This window comes from Scylla paramamosain, chromosome 44, assembly GCF_035594125.1.
Source record: "Scylla paramamosain isolate STU-SP2022 chromosome 44, ASM3559412v1, whole genome shotgun sequence".
In the NCBI taxonomy this organism is placed as follows: Eukaryota; Metazoa; Arthropoda; class Malacostraca; order Decapoda; family Portunidae; genus Scylla; species Scylla paramamosain.
Window position 1 is genome coordinate 295,542 of NC_087194.1, and position 26,959 is coordinate 322,500.

A 26,959-nucleotide genomic window follows, 5' to 3' on the forward strand; every position below is an offset into this window, starting at 1 on the left:
AACTATTTGACATTTCAGAACCAATAACCAAACCAAAGCTAACCTAACTAAACTATCTGATAATTTAGAAGCAACTGAACCAAACTCTGTGGCATTTAAGAACCAACCTAACCTAACTACACTTTCTGATATTTTAGAAGCAACAACTTAACCTAACCTAACCAAACTAACCTAACCAAACTAAGGTAACTCCAAACTCTCACACACACACACATACACACACATACGCACCTCAGTATCCGAGCCGCTGTCAGAAGTCTCGGCTTTTCTGGGCGGCGCAGTGACATCTATGTTTACCTCCAGACGCCGCAGCTCTCTTGCTCTCTTCACCGCCTCCCCCTCCTCCTCCTCCTCATCATCATCCTCTCCTCCCTCTCCCTCTGTGGCTGTGTGGCTTTCGTCTCCTGTGGTAGTGGTGGTGGTGGTAATAGTACAATAAGCAAGGGGTGGTAATAGTACAATAAGCAATTTAACTGATAATATAAACTTTTCAACTTTTCTTCTTTACAAGTGACAAAATATAAAGGATAGATAGTTAATTGATAAAGACAGCCTATAGAATTACTTACAGTGCATCTTTACAATCACCCTCTATCTTTACAAGCATGCCCTGTATTCTTACACACACACACACACACACACACACAAATTGTAACTTCCTACAAACACACCCTGCACCCTTAAGAAATCACCCTGTAACCCTAAAAACACAATCCTTACCTTACAAACAAACACACAAACACACACACTTGAGAACCTTACAAACACCCTGAATCTTACACACACACACACACTTAACCTTACAAACACACCCTGAATCTTACAAACAAACACACCTACACCTATTAACTTTACAAACACACCCTACAACACACTCTCAACACCATGCAACACACAACACCACCCACCTTCTGCTCCACATTCCTCGCTGTAGTTGTCCGAGTCTAAATCCGACTCAGACTCCTTGCCGGAATGTGGAGAATCACAGTCATCTAAGTTATCAGTGGAATATCTCCGCTGCCAAGACTCCGCCAACCTACGGGTCTCTGCTGCAGTTAGTTTTCCACCTCCTTCCAGAAACTCCATCTCCTCGTCCTCCACTTCCTCGTCGCTGTGGGAGAGTGGTGGAGTGGTTAGGCTAGTGTGTGTGTGTATATGTGTGTGCGTGTGTGTTGGTGGTGGTGATATAGTTAGGAATGAATGAATAGGTGTTGTTGTTGTTGTTGTTATTGTTGTAGTAGTGGTGATGGTGGTAACAGTAAGAATGTAAACAGTATGGAATGGATAATAGTAGTAGTAGTAGTAGTAGTAGTAGAGAAGACACAAACTAAACAGATTACATATATACCAATCAAATACCAAAAAATAATAAATAATAATAATAAATGGTTTATTCTTTTGTGTGTGTGTGTGTGTGTGTGTGTGTGTGTGTGTGTGTGTGTGTGTATCCAACCATCCACTCACCCACCCATCCATGCAATCCATACCTGAGATCTGAGTAGTCACTGTCCTCTCCATCTGACTCATCCAGCTCATTTGCGGAGGCTCCAAAATTCCGATCGGTCCACTCGTCCTCTGATAGGTATTCTTCCTCATCACTCTGCTCCACTAGTGAATTCTCAAACTCCACACGTTCTGGGGTGGTGCCACGGTCCTCTGGGGTGAGGCCAGCAATGGTAGGGGTGCCAGGACCAGTGCCAGTGCCAGCCTTCCCCCCAGCCTCCCCTGCCACCAGTGTCGGCACCTGAAAGAGAGTGTGCCAGTGCTACCATCACCACATGCAGGGACGTGTGGCGCTGTGGTGTGGTGTGGTATTGTGGTGGTGCTGTGGACTGTGGGAGTGTCTGGGAGGATGCTGTGTTGGGCTGTGTGGTGCTGTTATGCTTGGCTGTACAGGGTAATATGCAGTAACTTTTTTTTTTTTATTTCTATGTTTGGTCTGGTTATTTATTTAGTGATTTTGGTAATCTAACTTTTTTCTTCGTTTTTTAAATATTTGGTTTTAGTAATTCTGGTTTATTTCAGCTTGTAAGTCCTGGCAGTGATGTAACTTTAACTCAGCTTCACACTTCGTGGTTTAGTTACATTAGTTTAATACCCTAATAACTTGAAATCTTGTTTATATTTTATCTATGGTCTTTATTCCACAAATTTGCTTTTGTCCTTGGTTCTCCCTTGATCTGACTGGCATGAGAAACTTAAGCAGCCCTTCTTTGGTGCCCTTCGTCCTTCCTTTGGCTATGAGAATGAATAATAATGCTGAATTACTAGTTATAAATAGTAATAATAATACTAAGCTGACAGTGGCATGGATGACAGTTCCAATATCCACACAGGACAGCCTCTCCCAGCTCAGCACCTCCCTCACTTTACACAGCGATAAGTGTGTGTGTGTGTCTAGTGCTGAGATGCAGTGACACAGCATGGGGCCTTTACACACACACACACACACACACACACACACACACAGATGTACTCACACACACACACACACACACAGGTAAATGCACACTAACATACATACACACATACAAGTAAAGGGGATATCTGTGCTTTCATCCAGGTGTAATTAAATAACTGATTAGCAAGGCAGCCAGGTGTGTCATGTGGTGGTGGTGGTGGTGGTGGTATTCTGAAATGCTTTGGTCTCTCATCATGACTGTTTTCCAAGGCCACAGAGAAGACTGGCCGGGTTCTCAAGAGTGTTTCTCCAGTTAACAGCGTAGAAATCATGTCACTAGAGCTGTAAAAACACCCTTGAAAACCAGCGTAATTTTGACTAAAGTCTTTGAAACTATAATAGCACCCTTGAAAGCCTGTATCACCAACTAAAGCCTTTGGGACTGTAAAAACACCCTTGAAAACTTGTGTCACTTCAACTAAAGCCTTTGAAACTGCAAAAACACCCTTAAAAACCCACGTCACTTCAACTAGAGCCTTTGGAAGTAGTGGAAGTGTGGCGCAGAAGCATTTCAGAATACGTACGTAAATATTATACTGTACATAGTGTTGCTGCACATATCGTACCTGTACAAAGCTGTATTATGTTATGTACAATGTTACAGTGCTTACTACTACAGCTACTGGATATATACAGGTGACCAAGACTGTACCAAGGGGGTCAGTATCTACAGGGAGATATATGTGGATCAAAACTACATGAAAAATTAGGGTAGACTTAGATAAACAAAAAGAAATTAGGGTAAACTTTAACAAAAAAATGACGCAAGAGAAAACGGGCAACAAAATAAGATAAAAATAAGGAAACAAATAGAAAAAAATGTGATAAAAAAGATAAAGAACAGCATAACAAAAGATGATAACCAAGAATGACAAAAATAAATAAATAACACTGGGTGGGGGTTAGGGGGAAGAAAATAGCAAAATTAAAGGTGTGTCAAGTGAGAGGTTGGTCAGGCGAGGTCAGGTGAGATCAGGTGAGACTCTTTAATGACCTAGCTAAAGTGCAAGGCAGGTGCATAGTGCTTTTCTCTCATGCTAATCAAAACTGTACAAAAAAAAAACTCAAAAAACTCAAACATGTATTGCGGAAAACGTAACTTTATTGATACTCTGCCTGGGTACAGCAAACTTAATGAATAGATTAGCAAAGCAGCCATAGAAAACTGTAAAAACATCCTTTGTGAGCTGAGGACTGAGTGAGGCGTCCAGATCACCACTTGTCTCAGTTACTACAAGATTTTTCCGTTCATCTCACTCAAATCTAGTCTACTTGTCTCTCTCTTGCTTCCCTCAATGCACAAGTCCTTTTTTGTGGCCAAGATGAGACCTGCCTGCCTTGCCTGTCACTAATACTTCTTCCCTGCCACTAATCTCCTCTCACGTACACAGGCAGACACTACAGCACAAGGAAAGACCGATGACATCCACAGACCAGGGAAGGAGTGGTTGAAGTGGCGTCATCACCTATATTTTCTGAAGTTGATGGGATATGAATCTGTTTTTGTGGTTGTAGGGAACTGTGATATTAGTAGAAGTATTGCTGTGGGTTTATGGGTTAAGAATATTATTTTTTGAGGGTGCTAGGAGTTATAGATGAAGTGACAGTGGAGTTAATGAATCTGCTACAAGTTGATGAGTTATGAGTCTTCCTCTCCTATTTTCTGTGGCTGTAGATTCATAGACGAAATGACAGTGGAGTTAATGAAGTTATCTATAGGTTATGAGACTCTCCCATTACTTAAGGCTGTAGGAAATCATTGACGAATGACAATGACATTATTTACGTAGTCCATCCTTACACCCTTTTTCTTTTTCACGTAAGAGGGGGCACTGATCTAGAACAGCAAAAAAACAGCCAAAAAAAGTCCCACAGAGGTGCCAGTCCCTAAATAAAGGTCAAAAAAGGATTCCTAATTAGTAGAATACATCTCAAAACTCCTTCCATGGTGTGTGGGTGTCCTTATTACTACCATCTGAGCACAACCATCCTATCTCTGAGCCTTGGTGATGCGGTGGAGCCAAGAAAGGTACCTGCTCCACACTGACAGGGGGGAGGAAGATGAGGGAGCGGCAGGGGATGGAAGGGGAAGCGTGCGCCTGCTGTCCCTTCTCTCGTCACTCTCCAGCGTCGAGTGAGGGGAAGGGGAGTCGCGGTCAGTGTCATAACCACAGTCATAGTACGGCCGCTCCCTTATGACTCCGACCTGGGGAGCCACGGGAGGCTGTGAAGGGGGCTGGAGGGGGACGGGAGGAGGGACAGCAGCCACGGGAGGGACAGGGAGAGTGGAAGGGAAGGAGACAGTGGTGGAAGACAAGTATGACGGTTTCAAATCCACTTGGTCGTGTGTATAACTTGACGTGGAATTTATGTCAAGTGGAAGCCTATCCACGCCTTGCCGGGGGCGTGGTGAGGGACCCACGGTGACCTGTGGCTGAGGACGTCCTCGCCCTGCCACCCCACCACCCTCCACGGGGTACGACACGCGACAAGGCACCGCGTCACTGCTCTCCGACAAGTGGGTGCCCCCGCAGAGCCTCACAAATAACTGGGACTTGCATCTGTGGTGTTCCCTGGGGTTATGAGTCTTCAGGGGTGCCAGGGGTGTCAGAGGGGCCTTTGAACACCCTTTAGATCCCGTATTGGAGGAGCGTGGTGGTGGTGGTGGTGGTGGTAGTGGTGGTAGTGGTGGTGGTGGTGGAGGAGGAGGCAAACTCACTCCTTTCACTCTGACAGGAAGTGACTTGGGTTTTGGGGCGAGTTTCAAGCATTTTTTGTCATTCATCTGCTTTTCACGGAGGGGGCGGTGTGATGAAGGGTACTGGAGGGAGGAAGCTCGGCGAATCAGGGACGTGTACTGACGAGGGGACAGCTCTCCATTACAAGGTACCCCATTCAGCAACCCCTCCTCCTCCACCTCTGCCTCCTCCTCCTCCTCCTCCTCCTCCAGCCAGCTTAAATATTGGTCAGTAAAGGGCCAGGTTTTCAGTTCTTGTCTCACCTGCAAGTCCATGTGTTAGTGAGTTAGTGGTGGGGATGTGTGTGTGTGTGTGTGTGTGGGGGGAGGGAGTGATAACCAACACGTCTCTACACACTTGTCGAACACAGTTGGTTAGGGAAAGAGTGTTAAGAGTCATGCAAGTCGATTCAGCAGGACACAGAGATGACTAGCCGGGTTCTCAAGAGTGCTTCTCCTGTTGGTAATGTAGAAATCACGTTAATCCGTCACTAGGACCGTAAAAACACCCCTAAAAATGAGGGAAGGAGGGGTAAGGTAGTCATGCAAGTCCATTCATCAACAGTAGCAGCATCAATATCAAAAGGACAGTCAGTTGCATGCAGTAGAGTCAGTACATGCTCAGAGTGGAGGTCTCACGAGGTACTACACAGGCTGGTACGGTGGACTAACACTGCCTAGGTAGCGATGACAGATTACAGCACTAAATTAGGATGTGACAGGGCTATGTCATGAAAGTAAGAGTTATAAAAGGTCGGATTACACTGGGTAAACCTTGGTAAACCTTTGTAAACCTTTGTCACTGAACTTGGGAGCTTGTAAGGGGCAATAATTTGAGTTTGTGAAGATTCCCTGGTAGCTTATAAAGTTCAATATCACAATAGTGATCCGAAAGTTGCGTACTATAACTTAAACCTTTGCTCCTTCGCTTATAATCAAGTCAATGAGCTTCAAAGTAATTACAGTTTATGAGGTTCTACTGTTACTTCACCTGTATCTAGTGGCCCAAGGGTATACAGTGACAGTCAAACTTATTTAGTGAACACAGGGGTTAACTGACAACCGGAGACATTAAGAGACGGTGAGGACGTTAGAGGGATCAATAGTGGCTATGGCATTGTGAAGTCGTTTGTACAGTGACTCCTAGTGATTGCTTGGGTGTCTGTCCCTCCCAGTGTACGAGTGAATGGTTTATTGTCTCTCTCTCTCTCTCTCTCTCTCTCTCTCTCTCTCTCTCTCTCTCTCTCTCTCTCTCCCTCTGGCTGTATGGAAGACTGGGTGTTGGTCTGGTGTAGTGTATGTGTGTGTGTGTGTGTAAGAGATGTGGAGAAAGAAGGAAGTGGTGAAAAATGGATAAAAATAGAGGAAAAGGAAATGAAACTGTGTATGTGTGTGAGAGACATGAAGGAAGAAGGAAATAGTGAAAAAGAGAAGAAAAGATGGAACCGTGTGCGTGTGTGTGTGTGTGTGTGTTTTGTTCCTACATTGTCACAACACTCAGGGAAACTAATCACTCTTGTACGTAACCACTGCACTCAACACATACAAACACACACACACACACACACACGGCATTGCATCTTACACCTGACACTCTTTCTAGCCTATTGAATCTTGTGTAAGCTGTCTTAACTTATCTAACCTACCCTTGTCAAATTGAACTTACCAATAGTTAGCCGAACCAAATTAAAAGTACAACAACTCAAACTTAATGGAATATAAAGCAATGTATTCAAATTTTACTTATCCTACTGAGGTAACTTAACGTAATCAAATCAAACTATATTAAAACTATGGCAAACTTGACCTGACGTAATGTAAGGGAACGTAACCAAACCAAACTCAATCTACTCTAAACTTGACCTGACCTGACGTAACTTAAACTAACCAAACCCAACCTAACTTAATGTAACCCAATGTAACCTAACCCAACCCAACCTAGTGTAACCTAACCTAACCTAACCTAACCAAACCTAACCCAACTTAATGTAACCTAACCCAACCAAACCTAACCCAACTTAATGTAACCTAACCTAACCCAACTTAATGTAACCTAACCTAACCTAACCAAACCTAACCCAACTTAATGTAACCTAACCTAACCTAACCAAACCTAACCCAACCTAATGTAACCTAAACTAACCTAACCTAACCAAACCAACCCAAACAACCATCAACCACACAAATCCAACGGAAGGAGGGAGGGAAGGGGACATCACCACACCAACCCAATCTCACCTGCTCCTGTTACAGATGGAAGGGGGGACCGGGGGGGGGCAGCCAAGGTGATAGGCTACCAAAACCCGTAGTAAACGAGGATGCACACCAGGACCCCCGCCATCATCATCACCACCATCATCATCATCAAGACACGCGCGCAGAACAGCCTCAACTAAAACAGGCCATCAGATTTTTGGCGTTTCGTGAATCCATTTACCGTTTTTAATCATTATTCATTATTGGTGTGGTGTCTTCTGGGAGGGGGGTAGGGGTGGGCGGATAGCGGAAGGTTAGAGCGGCTGTGAGTGGCTTAAGTGGCGGGCGGAAAAGCGGATTTTGTGGCGGATTTGGTTGATTAAGCGCACAAACACACACACACACACACACACACATATACTTTCACTCTCTCTCACTCTCTCTCTTGCTCTCTCGCTTCCTGTTTGTTATTGTTATTTAAGTCTCGGTCACCCAGACTCAACAGGTGTGCCCAGGTGTGTTCAAGGGTGTCTGGTTCATAGGTGAGGTCATTTGGGTTCACTTCTCAGGGTCACAGTACCTTAAGGTCAGGTGAGGTGGTGACAGGTTAATTGAGGTGAGGTTATGTGTTAACTCTATGCAGTGATATTGGTCTGAAGCAAATGTTGTTAATTGTAAGTGCTGACTGCCGATTTGATGCTAAAGAAACATATTTATTTATTTATTTATTTTTCTTTTGTAAATAAGCGCGTGGGTTTGGTTAGTAAGCGTGGTATGTGTGTATGTGTTTGTGCGTGCATGTGTGTGTGTGTGTGTGTGTGAGAGGAGAGTTACATGGTAAGGCGCCTCTTGCTTCAATGACGTTTTGGTTGTCCGGATAATAAATGTGAGAAATACGGTGCTTATGTCAGTGTTTTGGTTTCGATGTATGATAAGTGTGTTCTTTAGAAGTATAATGTTTCTCTGTTTGTTTTGGTCTGATTGCAAAACAAATGTATTCCTGGGAACTACAGTGTTTCTCTCTCTTTCTCTGTCTTGTCTGAAAATGGAAGTATTCTGGAGAAGTAGTGTTTCTTTATGTTATTTTTGTCTTATTCCAAAACAAATGTATTCTTTAGAAGTACGTTTCTCTATGTTTCTGTCTTATCCCTGAACAATTGTATTCTTTAGAACTACAATGTTTCTCCTTCTGTCTTATCCTCCAATAGAAGCTTTCTGGAGAACCACAATATTTCTTCTGACTCCACAACTCCACTACACTGAGCAACTAATGTGTTCCTCAGAAGCAGTGTTTCCATCAATTTCTCAGTGGTGTAATGTTCCTCTCTGGGTCTACATTTCCCTCTCCACACGTCACCTCAACGTAACACAGGATGCAGCCGACACTAAACAGCACACCTGCACATAACACAGTGACAAAGACTCGATATTCACCGGCTGACAAGTGAATGAATAAACTTGACATTCACAATTATCAACAAGAGAACTATTCATCTAAACATTCACTAATACAAGAGATGAGGAAATGAATGAATAATCTCAGCATTCACAGGCATAAAACATAAATGCAAATAAACAAACATGACATTCGGCAACAAGAAAAAATGACAAAAAATAAATAAATAAATAAAAATAAGGAACTAAACAGCAACTACAGTAAGAGGCAAACAAACACATGAACACACAAACAAAACAAAAAGGCACTCACTGAATCAATTAATACGTAACAAAATCTTAAAAAAAAAACAAAAGTGAAAAAAACTAAACATTTCTACCAAGCACTAAAGAACACACACAAATAACTACGTAAACAAACATTTTGCTACTGGAACTGTACAACGCCCAGAGGAATCCCAGGGACACCCCATATGTACCCCTAGACACCCCAGAGGTCCCCCGTAAGCACCAAGAAGGCACTATTTACAAAGCGCTGAGGGTGACGATAGCAACGTTTAGCCCAATTGATGCTGAGCTAAAGATGTAAAGCTGTTTCCGTTAACCTATCTTTTTTTTTTATTCTTGGTTATTGTTCTTCTTTAATTATGATTGTTATTCCTCTTTCTCCTCCTTTGTTTTCAATTTATGCTATCAGTTCCTTTCTCCTTCTTCTCCTTCTCTTTCTTCTCTTCCTCCTCCTTCATTCTTGATTTCTCTTCTTTTCTCTATCTTTTTTTTTTACTGTTATCCTTCTTCCTCCTCCTCTTCCTCTATTTATGATCACTGTCCCTCTCCTTCTTCTCCTCCTCCTCCTCCTTCATTCATCATTACTATCCTCGTTCTCCTCCTCCTTCTCCTCCATTCACAAGCAATCTCTCTCTCTCTCTCCTCGTCCTCCTCTGTTCATGATCACTATCCCTGTACCTATTTTCTAGCTTGCCTATCCTGGCACTGTGAGAAGATAAACGCAAAGTATCTAATGACTCAAGAAAATAACGGATAACTGTACGAGACTCTAGGATAAAAAGACGACTATTAACCCTAGCTATTGTAACCGTATCTCCTGCAAACACACTCCCTCATGCTGTCATACAAGCGAGCAACAAACACGAACGTAAATGCCACTTGCTCCTCCCCAGTGCTTGCTTCAGCGTGTGGTAATGTACTCCTGGCTTCCTCATGCTGCCACACAAGCAATGCACAAACACACACACACACACGCACAGAAACGCAGGTCTTTCCTCCCTAATGCTTGGTTTAGATATGCGTTTGTAGGTGACTGTAGCCGACTGTAGGGTTCCTAAGGCTTTGCAGCGAACGGACATGCAGTGTCATGCTCGGTGGCAAATGTAGATATAGAGATGCTATGTGTCTTTGTGTGTTTGTGTGTATATGTGTTTAGTTTAACCAAGCTTTCAATAATCTTGCTTTCTTGTGTTTTTTAGATGTTATTTCATGTGTATGCGTGTGTGGTGAAGAAGAGCAAGGATAGCAGTGTGGTGTGGGTATAGATAAGTGTGGTGGTGTGTGGTACCAGTGCAAATAAGTTACCAGTGCTTCTCTCAGCCAAGGCAAGCAACACACACAAGCACCCAGGGGTAGTGTGTCTGTATGTACAACCTTCATACAACAAAATACACACAGGGAAATGACATAAGACATAAGAAACAAACACATCAATGATATAGAGGAATAAGGCTCAAAAATCACTTGAAACTGTCATTTACCAAGCGAGATTCAAGAGCAGAGAGATGATTGAAGCTTTTGGCATCAGCAGGTGAGAGGGTGCAGAGATGGTGAGGGTGACAGAGTGAGGGTGACAAAGTGAGGGTGGTAGGTGCAAGAGTGACAGTAAAAGGTGAACAGGGGTGAATACAGGTGAGCAGGGATAAACGCAGGTGAACAGAGGTGAACACAAATGAACACAGGTGAACAAAAGTAAACACAAATGAACACAGGTGAACAAGTGATCACAAATGAACACAGGTGAACAGAAGTGAACACAAATGAACACAGGTGAACAGAAGTGAACACAAATGAACACAGGGGAACAGAAGTGAACAGGAGTGAACGCAGATGAACACAAATGAACAGTGAACAAAATACAGCATTTCTTTTCGTGCTGTTAAATGTCTGAGCCAAGCAGGAGTGAAGAATGAAGCCTTGCAGTGATGTAGAGAGGAAAACAACAATATATCAAGCTAGATTACCACTTGTGTCAGAAATATGGAAAAGAAATAAGCTTAATCTGAATATAAATCTTTACGTTCTTGCCGTCTTTGCACAGCTTAAAGCGACACACTTTATATGAAAATTCCTGTAGCATTAATACTAAAAAAATGATCAAGGCAATACAGCAAACTTAAAAGATAAAATAATAACAATGCAGTGTAGAATTATATATATATACTTAGCAGCTACAATATAAAAAAAGGCATCTATAATGATAAAAATATAATGCTGGTAGTACTTATGAATTAAAAAAGACAGGAATTAAGAAAAATATATGAATTCTTAGCAAAACAAATATTTAGAGAGGAAGTTATAGAAATTATGCAGCCCCCACCCCCCCCTAATACACCCTGCTACACCCATACACTCCCCCTACCATGTGTAATAAGAGTAGCATGCATATACATCCCTCTTGCAGTGTGTGTGTGTATGTATGTATGTACTGGCCTGTCCCCTGAGACTGGATATCCCCCTAACTGCAACACTGCCACTCCTTGTATAGCTAAAAAGTGGAGTTCAGCTTATTTTGATGGAGGGAAATGTGAAGGAAATCTCTCAGAGTAGGAAACAATGATTAAACTAAAAAAATTGTTGAATGTTGACAGATTACGAAGAAACTTGAATGTGAAATGTGCTGTGTGTAAGCATATGTTAAAAAAGTGAACTTGAGAGACTTGAATGCAAAATAAACTGAATATAAGGAAAGATAGAAATACCTGGATGTAAATAAACTGAAAAAGAAAAAAAAAGGACCTAATGTAAACAAAATATAGAAAAGAACATCCCAAAATTTAACAAAAAAAAATAAAACAAAACAAAACAATAAAAAAAAAAAAATATAAATGTAAACAAAACACAAAGAATAAAACAAAATACAATAAAATAGAATAAAATAAATAAAATATAGCTTCTCAACACCAAAATGAAAATAAGGGCAGTACATTTACACCCTCCGGTGCCGCCGCCGCCCCTGACAAGTGCGGCAGAAGACTGGAAAACACGTGACGAGGGAGAAGAAGCGAGCAGCAAGGGCACGAAGAATTACCTGCAGCTGGATGGGAGTGGCTGTGGCGGTGGTGGTGGCGGCAGCGGTGGTGGTGGGCACGATGTTCTCCTTGGCACTGTCGGTATCCTCGCCGCGGTATCTCAGTCCCTTGGCACGCGGGGCAAGGCCGAAGTGGGGGATACAGAAAAATTTACCCCCATAACGTCCCTCTCGGTCATAGATGTAGTTGCCTGGGGGTAGAGGTAGAAAGGGGTGTGTTAGGTTAGGTTAGGTTAAGTTGGTGATTTCAGTGTTTTTTTATCATCATATTGAGTTAGTGTGGATGTTTTTTATGATGTGTATAATGTAGTTGCCTGGGGTTCGGCTTGGGGTGGAGGTAGAAAAGGTGTGTGTTAGGTTAGGTTAGTGGTTTCGATGTTTTTTGTGATCTTGTGAAGGTCTAGGGGCTGTTTCTAGTTATTTATATGTAATTTCTTGGTTTGGTTTGAGGTGGAGGCAGAACAGTTAAATTAGGTCAATGATTCCAGTGTTTTTTGTTACCTTATGGAATTACACTGTATATTTCTTCTGATATATATATAACCTAACCTAACCTAACCTAACCTAAGCCAACTCTGCACTCACCCAGCCTGAGATTGGCGGCACAGTAGTCACACTTGAAGCACTGTCGGTGGAAGAATTTGCCCTCTGCACTGAGGCGCTCCACTAGGTACACCCGGTTTCCGCAGAAGTGGCACAGGTCCGACCCAGAGGAGGGCAGCGGCACCATGGGTCTGGAGGACTGCTGTGGGAGGGAAGAGGTGGTGGTGGTGGTTGTAATGATGGTGATGGTGATGAGACTTGGGTATTCAGAAACATTTCCCTCTCTCGTGACTGTTTCCCAAGGCTTTCAACACCCATACGCAGATTGTAAACACACTGACACACTCCCAACACACTTGCATACTCTCGCAGCACACCCTATGAATTATAAACCCCTTTTTACACACTCTTAAACACACAGACACATCATAAACACACTGACACACTCCTAACACACTTGCACACCCTCCCAGCACGTCTCCACATCCTTCCACTACACCCTATAAATTCTAAACAACTTTTTTACACTTCTTAAACACACAGACACGTTGTAACCACACTCACATACTCCTATAACACTTGCACACCCTTCCAGCACACCCTTACCTGCTTCATTACCAATACTTTCTCTGGCTCCTTCTTCTCAAGCTTGGAGGAGAGCTGGGAGGCTAAGTTGGACACCTTGTTCTTGCCCCTCAGCCCAGTCTCCAAGGTCGAACCCTCCCTTAGCTTCATCTCCAGGCGCTTCAGTGAGGAGTCTATGTCTCGATATTTGGCAATGGTTTCCTCGTCCTCTCCGTTCTCTCTCAGTCTTCTCTCGATGTTGTGGAACTGTGTGTGTGTGGGGGGGTGATAATATAGGTTAAAATGCATGAAAATAAAGGAGATAATGATAAAAATGGTTAAATGGATGACTATATATAGGGTTAGTATGATGCGCCATTTGAAGGCAAAAGGTAAACTAAGAATATCTAAAGATCTGCAAAATATCTACATGGTTTATCAACAAAGTCACCTAACCTAACCCAATAGAAACTCTGAAATATTTAAGTGCTATATCAACACCTCACCTAACAAGAGCCGAACACCACACCTTGTCATCACAGTTGTTCCTAGACCACACAAGGACCTTCTACTTGCTGGCCAGCACCTCTAAACTTAACCTAACCTAGTCTAACTTAACCACCTCACCTTGGAATAATAGATGTGTCAGCCAACAGTCTAAACCAAACCTAAACTTCACCTAACTTAACCTAATCATCTCACCTTGTTGTCATAAATCTGCCAGCCAACACCTCTAAATGTAACTTAACCTAACCTAAACCAAACCTAACCTAACCACCTCATCTAACTTAAACTTGACCTAACCTAACCTAAACTAAACTTAACCTCACCTTGTCATCATAATTGTCCCTGGACCACATGGGGACTTTCTCCTTGCCGGCCGACACCTCCAACCCAAACTTGTTCTCGTGCATCTTCTTCTCGATTGCGGCAACATTCCAGTCTGACTTCTCAATCTTGCCGATGGCCCGCAGCAGGTCCTATGTGGGGCAGAAGGGAGGGGAGTGAGAAGGGGAGCAGGAAGGGAGAGTAAGAAGTGGAGGAGGAGTGGAATGCAATGTGTAGATCGGAAGATAAATAAAATAATATGATTTGGTTGTGAAATGGGAGGAGAAAAGCAACTGATTAATAGAATAACCAGTCAGTCAGTCAGTCAGTCAGTCAGTCAGTCAGTCAGTCAGTCAGTCAGTCAGTCAGTCAGTCAGTCAGTCAGTCAGTCAGCCAGTCAGTCAGCCAGTCAGTCAAGCAATACATAATATCAATCTATACCTTCATAATTCACTTACAACTTCTCCTCTAATTCATCCACTTCACTGAATAACCTACACCTTAAAATACCCACCCAGTTATTCACCATCTAACTGTAAAATACAAGCAACACGTCACTCCACACTTTCCTTCCACAATGCATCCACACCTCCTCTTATTCATCCCCTTTAATGAATAACTTACACCTTCACCCACCTACCTATTCATCTAACCATACAACAACACTACCTATACATTTACAACCTGTGATGCAGCCATGGGTTAGTACAGAATAGTTTGCTCTCTCACAGGGCAGAAGGGTGTACTGGTGATGACAGCCACTGCACTCAATGTCGTCCTTGTGTTGTGATGCTTCTAACAGTGATGTATTGATAAGAATGAGATAGTGAATTGAGATGCTTGTTTGTTTGTTTTTGTTTTTTTTATATAATTGTTCTTTATGTAATTGCTTTCTTCCTTCCCCCCACCCCCATAAGAGGAAATGATAAATGAATCACATAAGGTCACAAAATATGTTGAAATATTAAATACAATAAGTTAAAATGCATGAAATCCAACTAAACTCAACCAAAACAAAACAAAGGTTCATGCAAGATATCTCAGTAATCTCAAACACGCAGGGGAATTTTTGCCGACCTTAAATTCTCTGCCAACGAAAAAAGAAAGTGATAAAACAGATAAGGTATTGAGTGCGTCTGTCCGTCTGTCTGTCGATTCAGCAGTTCATTTATCCCACCTCTCTCTGTCTGTCAGTGTGTGTGTCTTTCTATTTACCTCACCTTCTCCTTCAGTCTATCTATCTCTCTGTTACTTCACAAGGGAATTTCTTGATCTTATCTCTCTGTTCCTGCTCTATCAATCTATCCTAACTCTCTCTAGCTTTATTCTGTCATTTTAACTCCCAGTCTGTGTGTGTGTGTGTGTGTGTGTGTGTATGTCTGTGTGTATCTATCCTACCTCTCTCTGGCCCTATTCTATCACTTTCTCTACTTGTGTGTGTGTGTGTGTGTGTGTCCCGTCAACACTCAGGCCCCCTTCACACCTTTGGCTTCCTGTCGCTTGCATTAGTGTTGCCTCGACTGGTGAATTTAGCTTCCAAATCCTTCACTTTCTCGTTGAAATCTCCCGACTGGTCCTGGTGGGTCTTCCTTGTCACTCCCTCCTCCAGACTGCGGTCCTGGGAAGAGTGAATGATGGGTTAATATGCGGATAACAGGTAAACTTGAGATTATTGATACAAAGGTGGACTTGTAAGAGAGGAACTGGCTACGACAACAGTGAGAGAAAGAGAGAGAGAGAGAAAGTATAGGGCTGAGTTTACTGTCTGGATTTGAGGTAAACTTATATTACAGGCAAAGAGGTGGAGTTGTGTAGCTTTGTAGGATGAACTGGCCAGGGCAACAAAGAGAGAGAGGAGAGAAAGAGTGAGTCTGAAAGGAGTACTGGTTTGTTATGGGTAGTATTGGGGTCTGTTGCATTGAAGTGATGGGTAAACCGAAGGAAACATTAGCTGGTTATTAAGAAAAGTGATGTACAGGTCAAGTAAGTAATTAAATAGCAGAAAATAAAGAATAAAACAGATTGTAAGTTTAAGATGAGTATTGATACGACTGACAGAAAGAAATACTGTAGACTAAAATAAGTTATAATACACGTAAAGAAAACAAAACAGAAAAGAACCATCAAACACGTCAAACAACAAAATAAATAAATAAAACCAAAACGAAAACTGGTCTTATAACGAATTAAAAGACAGGTTATGTAAATCTTCAAATGGATAAACTTAACGAAACTACTGACAACAAACAAATACAGGAAAGTGCAAAATACAGTTAAAATATTATTCACAACACACTGCATGTACCAATCAAATCAGAGTCTGCAAAATAAAATATGTTAGTCAATATTAAACACACTGGACACTAAATTACGATGAGAAATAAATGACAGAAAAAAAAATTGTCTGATGTTTATATATTCACTCCATGTACCAATCAAATCAGTATCTGAATAAAATAAAATAAATTAGTCAATATTAAACACACTGGACATTAAATTAAGAACAGAAATAAATTAGATAGTTAGAAATTTAGTCCAAAACTCTTCACTACGCACTCCACAGCAAATAAAAACACGTTAGTTGATCTTAATGATAAAATATACACACTGGAATTAAATTAAGGTGATAAATATTTGAGATATAGCAAATTATAGTGTAGTTTTGACGAATTCAGCACATTTCACGTTCCTTAGCAAATAAAAACTTTATTAGCCATCATCAAACACACTGGGATGCGAAATTAAGACGACAAATATTAGTGATGGAAGAGAGTGAAACAAGGCAAAGGTGGAACAGGGCAGAACGCAGCTGGCGGAGACCTGTAACTCCACCCTGCTCCACCAACTCCACTCTCTGTCGCTACCACTACACAGCGTATTAGTGAACACCGCACACCCCACACACTTCTTGCTTACAGGCCGGTGATTCAACTTCCGTTCCAGTTCCTCTGCTTTCTCTTTCATTGTTTTTTTGGTTTGTTTTCGGTATTCTGATATTCCCTCATCCTTGTCCCTCTCGTAGGACGGCTGGATGATCGGGTTGAGGGAATTTCCGCCGAATTGAAGCATCTGCATTGACCGGATGAACCGCACCTTCTCCAGTTCCCTACGTTCTCTCTGCTTCCGTAAGTATTCTGCACGGTTCAGCTGTATCTCCTCCCTCCGCTGCACAGCCTCCTCCTCCTCTTCTGAATCTTCTTCCTCCTGTGTGTTATGAAGGTTTAAGGTATCTGTGCTTACCTGTGTTTATGGTTCATGGTTCCTGGTAGTGGTGGTGGTGGCTCGGCTGATTAAGGGTGTTTGTTTGTTTGTTTGTTTGTTGTGGTGGTGGGTTTGTCTTCTTAGCGCAGCCAGATTTACGTTTTTTGTTCCTCGTTTGTTTGTTCTTGCTTTCCTTTTGATGGTGGTGGTGGTGGTGATGGTGTTTGTCTCATCTCCACTTCTCTTCCTTGTTTTACTTTCATTTTTCCTCACAGATGCTTCAAGGACTCCCACGGTTACGCTTGCTGCTTCTCGTTTGTTTGTTTGTTTGTTTGTTCTTGTTATCCAGTGGTGGCGGTGATGGTGGTGGTGCTTGTCTGCTCCCCACTTCCCTTCCTTGTTTTTTCCACTGTTTCCTGTTTGCTGTGCGTTTGTTTGTACTTGCTTTCAGTGATGGCGATGGTGGTGGCGATGGTGGTGGATGTCTCCTACCCCACTCCTCTTATTCTCTTTTATTTTCTTTTTTTTTATGGTTTAAGGACACCCATATATACAGACAATAGAGGATAATAGAGTGACAATTCCTCCCCCACCCAGGACTCAGTGTATGGTAGGATATTAACCACAATAATATGAAAAAAAGTCAAGTAAATTAAACAGGGTATGATGGGGCATTAACCACAATGATTGGGGGAAAAAATCAAGTAAATTAAATATACTGAGCGTTCACACAAATAATGAGAGAAAAAGCATAAGAAAATCGATGAAAACACACACAATTGAAGACATTGAGCCAAAAGAAAAGAGAAGCAGAGACTGATAAAGAAAACGTGAATGAGGAGAGAGAAAAGAAATAAACAGATAAATAGATGAAGCAAGGGATGGAAAAGCAAAAATATCAAGATGGGGGAACCAAAACAAACCAAAGAAACGTAAATTGATACACAAAAGGAAAATGAAGAGAGAGAAAAGGAATAAATAGACAAATAAATATAGGAACCAAGGGACAGAAAAGCAAAATCATTCCTTCCTTCCCAAGACATAAGAAAAGGAACCAAAACAAACCCAAAAAAAACAAAGATCAACACAAAAGAACTCAAAAAACGAGAAAAATATAATATACGAAAAAACGCAGAAACGGACGATACAAACAGACAACAGGGGATAGAAAAGCCAAAGATTTCTCCCCATCTATGACCCACGACCCAGTAAACAATGAACGGCGACCTACCAGAGGGGAGGTCACCCGGTCACTTCGCCTCTTCTTTGTTTTCTTCAGCGTGTCACCCTTCCTCTCCCCCGTCGCCACACTGCCCCCGTCCTCAATGACACGACACGTCAGCCGCCCGTCGCTGTGGGAATGGGGGTGATGGGGGTGATAGGGAGGAGTAGGAGAAATGTGCTTTGTTTGTTTAATTGTTTTAAATTGACGTTGTTTTTCTTTTTTATGTCTTTTTTGTTAGTCTGTTAAATCTATTCTATTTTTACACACTCATACACACACACACACACACACACACCCGCACCACCCACCTCTTGGCACCCGCACGTTCCTGAGACAGTCTTTTCCTAGCAGAGAGAGCTGCCTGCGCCACACTTGCTGTCTTGTTCGTCAGGTTTTTGAGTATATTGACATGGCGAGTGGTGGAACGTTGGGTGGCGCCGTCCTCCACCTCCATCTCCCCCACATCCTACCAGGTGGAGGAGAGACAAGGGTGAGATAGTGAAGGAGCAAGGTGGATCTGAGAGCTAACTCCTCCTATCTCTTTCTTAAATGTAACTTTTTTGAGTTTTTATCTTTGTTTTTTTGTTCTCCTCAGGGTCAAAAGTGAGGATCAAACAAGGTGACTGGTTCAAGCTTAAAAAAGTTAGGTTTAGGGAGATAGAAAGGCCACAGAGATGACTAACTAGGTTCTCAAGAGTGTTTCTCCTGTTGGTAATGTAGAAATCTTGTTAATCTGTCACTGGAACCATAAATACACTCTTAAACACCTTTCCTCTCTCACAACTATTTCCTAAGGCTACAGAGATGACTAGCTGGGTTCTCTAGAGTATTTCTCCTGTTAGTGATGTAGAAATCTTGTTAATCTGCCACTGGAATCATAAAAACACCCTTGAAAACCCACATCACTTCAACTAGAGCCTTTGGAAAGTAGTGAAGATGTGGTGCAGAAGTATCCAAGTTCCTACAAGTGTTTCTCCTATCAAGAATGTAGAAATCTTGTTAATTTGCCAATGGAACCTTAAAAACACCCTCGAAAACCCGCATCACTTCAACTAGAGCCTTTGGAAAGTAGTGGAGGTGTTTCCAAATGGAGTTCTCAGAGTCTTACCATCTTAGGGTACTTGAAGTGAGGTATCTCTCCCCGGAAGACGTCGTAGATCTGGGAGAGGTAGGAGATCATAGTCAGCTTGTCCGGCACCTCGATCTCCGCCATCTCTGCCCCTGTCATCACCTGCGGGAAGGGAGGGAGAGACTATAACCCCTAAAAAGGCCCCAAAAGACATACAGAACCCTAAAAAACCCCAAAGCACATCTAAACTCCTAAAAAAAATCCTAATAAGACAAACAAACCCCAAAAAAGCCGTACAAGAGGCCTAGAAACCCTAAAAACCCCAAAACACATTTAAACCCCTAAAAAGTGCACAAAACACATCCAAAAACCTTAAAAAGACCCCAAAACACATCTAAATTCCCTTAAAAACCCTAATACAACATAAACAATCCCCAAGAGACCCTTAAAGAGACCTAGAAGCCCTGAAGAGTCCCTAAACATATGCAGAACCCTTAGATATCCCTAATAAGATATAAATAAATCCTAAACAGGCCCCCTAAAGACATCCAGAGGCCCTGAAAAGCCACAACACGTCCTGTCAGCCAGCCACACTCACAGGGGGAATGCCGAAGTCCCTCTCCAGAATGTCATAAGCCAGCTGGTTGTTTTGAGCAATGTCTTCTGGTCTCAGGGCGTCAAAATCAATGAGGTCTGGCCGGTAGCGATGAATAATGGCACACAACACTCGGCCGTCCTGTTAGGGGGGAATGTTAATCCGTTTAGCACCTGTTGTGTGTTCGGAGCTTCAAAAATTGTGTTTTATTTATCAGGTGAGGAGTAAGTGGTTGTAGTATGCTTCAGTGGATAGATATTACTTTTAATGCCGTAAGTACAATAAAAAGCACCTTTATGAAAGTGGAAGTGAGCAAAGGATAGTCTCAAATCTTCACAAAATCATTATTATTAATCAGAAGAGGAGTAATCAGTGGAGTAATGCTTGTTGAGTGGACAGACAGTACTTTTAACACCTCAAGTATAATAAAAGTCATCTTAATACATTCTTATCATGGGAAAGTGAGCACCAGATACTCAAATTAATTAACGTTTTCACTGCTACATGAGACAGGCTAGCAGCACCCGGGGCAATGTGTGAAGCCCTCATTAGCATCTACAGGGAAGTTATGGGGGAAAAAAGTGTGTGTTTTTGCACTTTCCTCCCAGTTCAAGAGTTGGGTGAGGCTGCAGAATGGCAAAAGGTATCTTAGTGTTTAATTAGGGAAAGGTGTACGGAATGGGTGATAGGCCTTATCCACCACACCACTGCAACACCACACTACCATGGCCTTTACCGCATCACCACAGCCTATACCACACTACCACACCACCGCACCCACACAGCCTCCACCACATTACCACATCCCTGTACCCTCCACCTACCTCAACCACACCACAGTTCACCACAACTACACCACCACAAGCTTTCTCCACGTCCCTACCACAGTGCCACAACCTGTCTCCACCCCAGCCACACCTCCACACCCACCTTGAATGATCCGGCCATGTCATCCACCTTCACGGAGTCATAAAGTGCCACCTGCTTCTTGCACCACACCAGCAGAGTGTCTGGGTGGATGAATGAGTCTGTGGTGGATAAGGGAGAGAAAACGGGGTGGTGAGTGGATGTTTTGAGTGGATACTGGTGTAAATACATATTCATCATGCTTATTGCTCCATTTGTTTGTTTGCAAATGTACAGGTTGAATATAATAGAATAAAATGATGATGATGATGATTGATAATGAAAAATAATGGTTAATTGTGAGGTGGTGATATTCTTGATTCATGGTTATTGTTTTGTTCACATAAGTAAATAAATACACTTGAAAATTGACAAATAAATAGTAAAAAAAAAAATAATAAAATAGAATAAATAAAAAGGAAGATTAAAAGTACACAGAAAATATAATTGCATGCAGAGAACAAACAAACATACATACATACCAAGTGATTACACAAGATAGACATTAAGAAGAATAACAAGAGGAAAAATAATCTGACATACAAATGATAAAATAAGCAAATAAATAAATAAATATAAAGTTACAAATATTTTTAACCATGCAAGCTGGAAAAGAAAACTAAACCATAAAAAAAATAAATAAAAATGAAAAAGAAAGAAAAACAGTTGTAAATGATCATATAAACATCTGAAAAATATTAATCTCATAAAAAGGAAAAGAATCAATATTATCCATGACCGGAGAAATAAATAAACAAACAAACAAACAAACGGTACAGGTAAACATGCAGGAGTGCTTAACGAGGTGTGTTTACCTGTCGCTGCTCAGTCAAGGCCATGGGGGACAGGGGGCGAGTAGGGGAAAGACAATTACTATAGGTGAGACACACAAGTTATCCAGCCTCTCTCTCTCTCTCTCTCTCTCTTACAACCTCCTTCATCAACTCTCACTCTCTACTCTCACTTCTCTCCCTCTCTTTCCCTCTCACTTCTACCAAACCCCAAAAATCATTCAGCCAATCTTTTCTCTTCTATAATAAAAAAAAAATTAAAAAATCAGCCTATTTTCTCACAGCTTTCCACTACCTTCACACACACACACCCACCTCTCCTCTTCCTCTTCTTGGGCATGTCATCAGTGTTGGCCAGGTGAGGGTTCGCGACCTCCTCTAGGTGTGCGGGGTCATCTGTGTCGAAGAGGTTACGTACTTGGAAGGGCAGCACAGCGCGTAGGTTGATGGTGGGGTACCGAGAGGAAGGGTCCAGCATGTAGGAGACGTGATCTGGCAAGAGAGGGCATAGGAGGGTGACCAAGGCTGTGAGGGAGGCAAGGACACAAAAAAGGAGGCTGTGCAGGAGGAGAGGGAGGCTGTGAGGGAGAAGAGGACATGAGAACATAAGGGAGAGGGAGGTTTAAGGGACGAGAGGATGCAGGATGTAACGAAATTTAGGCTGTGAGGGAGAAGAGGTCATGAGAACATAAAAGAGATGGAAAGGAGAGAGGATGTAATGAAAAGGAGACTGTGAGGGAGGAGAGGGAGGCTGTGAGGGAGAAGAGTACATGAAAACGTAAAGGAGAGGGAGGTTTAAGGGACAAAAGAACACAGGAGCGTAAATGGAAGGTACGGGGGAGGAAAGATCACAGCGACGTAACATAAGGAAAGCTGCAAGACGTCTGGTTACATGTGACAGTCCTTGTGAAAAACTTGAGTACTTTTTAAATCTATCTCTCTCTCAATGCCTCCTGACGGCTTGGTGCTGAGAACACTGGGGGGTGAACAAAAGCAGGAATAAGTAGTAGATGAGACACTGAGACAAAAGAGGAGCACAGAGGAAGAGGAGCAAGAGATACAAACCAGTGTGAACGAGTGTAAACAAACCAGTGTAAAGAAAAAGAAGTAGTAGGTGACAAAAAGATAGAAACAGAGGAACAAGAGGTACAAGACAGTGACAAACCAGAGACGAGCTAGAGCTAAGCCAACACCACCCACCTTTACTTAAATTCTCCGGCGTGGTCTGAGCCAGCAGTCGGTACACACTCTCCCTCTCTGCCAGTACCTCCAGTGGCGACATCTTCCCTGCGGCCCAAGAGCGCAGCATCCAGGCGGCATCGAAGCACCCTAGGAAGCCACGTGCACACCCTGATCCCGTCGGCCAGAAGGGCTGTGCAGGGGGACACGAGGAGGGTGATGGAAAGGTTGTTAGTGGGGATGGTGAGTGGGTAACTGGTGCCTCTCTTGAAAATAGTGAATGTGTGTTTTGTAATGAAAAGGGTCTCTCTCTCTCTCTCTCTCTCTCTCTCTCTAGAAGTGTTTCTCAGTGTCTTAGTGAATTTTATATCTCTTGCACTCATAAAATTACAGTGACAAGAACACAAACATGAAAAAATAATGACATATCTCTCAGAAACACACAAAAACAAATTAGAACACCTCTCAGAAACACAAAACGGAACACATCCCTCTCCCTCCCTCCCTCTCTCTCTCTACCTCTCCCTCTCACCTCCAGCAACGTGTCCCCCACAAGGCCGGTGAGCAGCTTGTGTCCGTTCCTCTCCCACATCCGGCAGGCGTTCTCAGCGGCAAACATGGAGGTGAAGTCAAACATGGCCACATCCGGCTTGCCATAGTGGTTGACGGCAAAGTCGAGATGCGGCAGCTGGTAGTTGGTGGAGAAGTCGGCAGCCTCCCGGGCGTACTCCAGCAGGGCGGTGCGGTCCACGTTGGAGGAGTGCAGCAGTTCCTGAGTGTCTGGGACGTCCTGTGGGGCCGGGGGGAGGGGAGGTCAGGTCAATATGAGAGGAATTACTGAGTTTTTTTATATTTCATTAGGCACAACAGCTCAGTGATTTTAAGACATAACCTGTGAAATTCAGTAAAAGCAAGTAGTTTCTGAATAAATGTATAAAACGGTGACAGATTCAGAGGACTAACGATTGGAGGCAACAGACAAGGAGGCAGCGGTTAGCCCTTATGACACCCCTTGATGTAATACCCAGGGTTAAGACGGCAAGGCGTTAATCGACACTCACGTTTAGAATGACGCCCTTGTCGATGAGTGACTGCTTCTTGGCTGTCATGACAAAGTAGTGGGTCTCGTCTTTGTAGTACACGATGTTCTCCAGGTCGATGCCCGTGGCCGCGTACAGCTCCTTAAAGAACTTCTGGTTGAAGATAAATGCCACGCCGCTGATCTCCTGCAGAAGAGGGAGAAGGAGAAGGAGGAGGGGGTGGTCAGTGAATAAAACACTAACTAGAACTGTCCTGCAGAAGAAAAAGGAGGAGGAGGAGGTCAGAATACTGCAAATCAAACACAATTCTGCAGAAGGGGAAGAAGAAGAGATATCAACCACAAATACACACAAACACACCTACACTCTTCCTACCACACGTCCAGCCTCGCACCACAATCCACCACACACATACCTGCACTCTTGCCTCCGCCTCGGACCGCCTGTTGATGAAGTTGGCAGTGATAGCGATGGCCAATTTGCCTCGAAACTCCTTCCGTCTGAATCCGGGGAGTGTGTTTCTCTTCCCATCCGCCCCAAACAGGCAGTCAAACTCAAACTGGTTAGCTGGGTGGTCAGGCGGCGACAATCTGGCCCGCCACCCGATTTCTGTGGGGATAAATAGAGGGGTGGCTTTGGTATTCTGCCGTGAGAGTCTGGGAATGGTTTTTGGTCCTGTATCTCGTTTCTGTGAGGTTTGGGAGAATGTAGAGTCAATATTTTGATGTGTGTTTTTGTTTTATTTCCTCCTGCTTTGTTTTATCCAGTCCAGGCATCTTATTAGTCACTCTGTTTTCCTATTTCCCTCTTCTCAGTCTGGTGCCATTGCAGGGAATCAGTCTATCTAGTTAGTCTTATTACAATTTCTTCTTTCTTTGTATTTAAGTCTTATTTCACGGTCTGACAGCTTATTCCCTCTCTTCCTTCTCTTATTCAGTCTTATTCTCTCCCTTCCTCTCTCTTATTCAGTCCTATCTCCCTCCCTTCCTCTCTTTTAATCATTCTATCTCTCTCCCTTCCTCCCTGCTGAGGTCTGAGATCCTCCCAACTACTCACTCTCTTCCTGATTCGATGGGGGCTCCACCAGCTCCTCGAAGGACACTGTCTCAAACACCTCCACTCCCAGGAGCAGTGCCACCTTCAGGAGAATGCACTGTAGCTGCCGAATACCTGTAGGAGGGGCAGAAGGCAAAGAAAGGTGATGATAGGGAAGATGAGAGAAAGTCAGGCAGTGTTTTTGTGTTGCTAGGTTGTGTTGCTATGTAAACGTAGCTGCTACAACACAACACAACACAAGAGATGTATTCAAGCCATATGCATAGATTTCTGGCTTCTGCAACACAATGCAACACAAAAAAGAAACATCTGACCTGAAAATATGCCCTAGAACTGACTCCCACAACACAAAACAGACACATCCAAACCAGACATACAATAACCCACCTTGTACAACACGACACAACAAAAAGTGGAGATTTAACCTCAAAACACACCTGAAAACTGGACTCCCACAACACAGACACCCCAACAACATCCCCAAACACCCCAGAAACTCACTGATGTGGTCGATGGCACCAGCACAAAATTTTCCATAGAACTTTTTAGCGCCCAGCTGCTTCAAATCGGTGATGACGAAGGGCCACAGGTGTAGTACGTTGTTTCTGGAGAAGCGGTCTCTCTTCTCCACCACCACCACCTTCGCCCCGAGCAGCTGCGCCTCGATGGCTGACCGCAGACCGCACGGACCAGCCCCAATGATGAGAACCTGGGTAATTGGTAAATGATCAGACTGGAGTGGAAATGGTTGAGTGATTAGATGGGTGAGGTAGTGAATGGGTGATTTGATGGGTGGGTGTTTGTGTGTATGAGTGTAAATGTAAGTGAAAGTGTTATACTACTACTACTACTACTACTACTACTACTACTACTACCCACCTTGCAGTCCTGACACGCCTTGCCATGGTTGTAACATCTGTGGGCTGCCCGCTTGTCAAACTTGTTCCAAAGAGCTTGCGCCTTCCATGACCGAAGCCGCGACTGGGAGATAAATAAATAAAGAAGGAAGATAAGTAAATAAATTAAAGCAAGGATAGAAAGTAATTATATATAGGTATGGATGCTTAATTTTTAGTCGGTTATGAAATCAAAGACTTTACTTCTAATTCTGATTTACTCTAGACAAACCAAATTGAACCTAACCTAGCCAAACCTAACCTAACCAAACAAAAACTAACCTAACCTTGCCAAACCTAACCTAACCAAACAAAAACTAACCTAACCTTGCCAAACCTAACCTAAACTAACCTAACCTAGCCAAATTAAACTTAACCCAACCCAAACTGAACTGAACCTAACGTATCCTAACCTAACCTAGCTAACCCAAACCAAACTAAACTGACCCAATCTAGCTTAACCAAACGCAGATAACCCCACCTCACCTTGAACTCAGGATTAAAATTACAATATTCACCAGTTTCACTTTCAAAACATCACAGAACGGTCAATATCTAATCTAACGTAACTTAACCTAACCTGACCCAACCCGGCCGAACCTCACCTTGAGCTTAGGGTAAAAATTGCAAATATTCGTGGGCTTCAACTTCAGAACGTCACACAGCTGTCGGTAATGATGCAGCACAGATTTGAAGGTGGACGCGGCACACAGCTGCTCGAAGATCTCCACAGCAGCAGCACTCTCAGGGGACGTGAAGCCCTGCCGGTACTGCTCCTGCTGCTGCTGTAACTGCTGCTGCTGGAGGTGGTGGTGGTGCGGGTGGTGGTGATGGTGGTGGTGGTTGGTGGAGCTGTACATCCTGCTGGCTTCTGGGGGTGACGGATGGATGAGTTTAGGGTGGAGGGTGATGGAGGGTGAAGGAATGGCTGAGATTAGGGTGATGCAGGGTAAAAGAA

The 26,959-nt window shown here is 43.1% G+C and overlaps 1 protein-coding gene across 7 annotated transcripts in view; it reads right to left on the reverse strand.

Moving 5' to 3' along the window:
• The window catches only part of LOC135094006 (F-actin-monooxygenase MICAL3-like), a 68,997-nt gene that overhangs the window by 20,415 nt on the left and 21,623 nt on the right, over positions 1-26,959 (reverse strand). For 5 of the 7 annotated variants that reach the window (XM_063993705.1, XM_063993704.1, XM_063993707.1 and 2 more), the window contains exons 3-25: positions 26,607-26,872; positions 25,985-26,086; positions 25,607-25,814; positions 25,106-25,219; positions 24,465-24,658; positions 24,071-24,235; positions 23,542-23,799; positions 23,031-23,202; positions 22,146-22,322; positions 21,064-21,161; positions 20,137-20,274; positions 19,578-19,700; positions 18,778-18,935; positions 18,476-18,596; positions 16,960-17,247; positions 15,527-15,661; positions 14,046-14,195; positions 13,258-13,482; positions 12,694-12,853; positions 12,109-12,299; positions 1,488-1,744; positions 909-1,111; positions 232-404 (exon numbers count right to left, since the gene is read on the reverse strand). In XM_063993705.1, coding sequence (XP_063849775.1) covers positions 232-404; positions 909-1,111; positions 1,488-1,744; positions 12,109-12,299; positions 12,694-12,853; positions 13,258-13,482; positions 14,046-14,195; positions 15,527-15,661; positions 16,960-17,247; positions 18,476-18,596; positions 18,778-18,935; positions 19,578-19,700; positions 20,137-20,274; positions 21,064-21,161; positions 22,146-22,322; positions 23,031-23,202; positions 23,542-23,799; positions 24,071-24,235; positions 24,465-24,658; positions 25,106-25,219; positions 25,607-25,814; positions 25,985-26,086; positions 26,607-26,861 — 4,065 coding nt within the window. In that variant the 5' untranslated portion in view covers positions 26,862-26,872. The remainder of the gene's footprint in view (positions 1-231; positions 405-908; positions 1,112-1,487; positions 1,745-12,108; positions 12,300-12,693; positions 12,854-13,257; positions 13,483-14,045; positions 14,196-15,526; positions 15,662-16,959; positions 17,248-18,475; positions 18,597-18,777; positions 18,936-19,577; positions 19,701-20,136; positions 20,275-21,063; positions 21,162-22,145; positions 22,323-23,030; positions 23,203-23,541; positions 23,800-24,070; positions 24,236-24,464; positions 24,659-25,105; positions 25,220-25,606; positions 25,815-25,984; positions 26,087-26,606; positions 26,873-26,959) is intronic. The other 2 variants (XM_063993703.1, XM_063993706.1) reach the window with 2 other exon arrangements.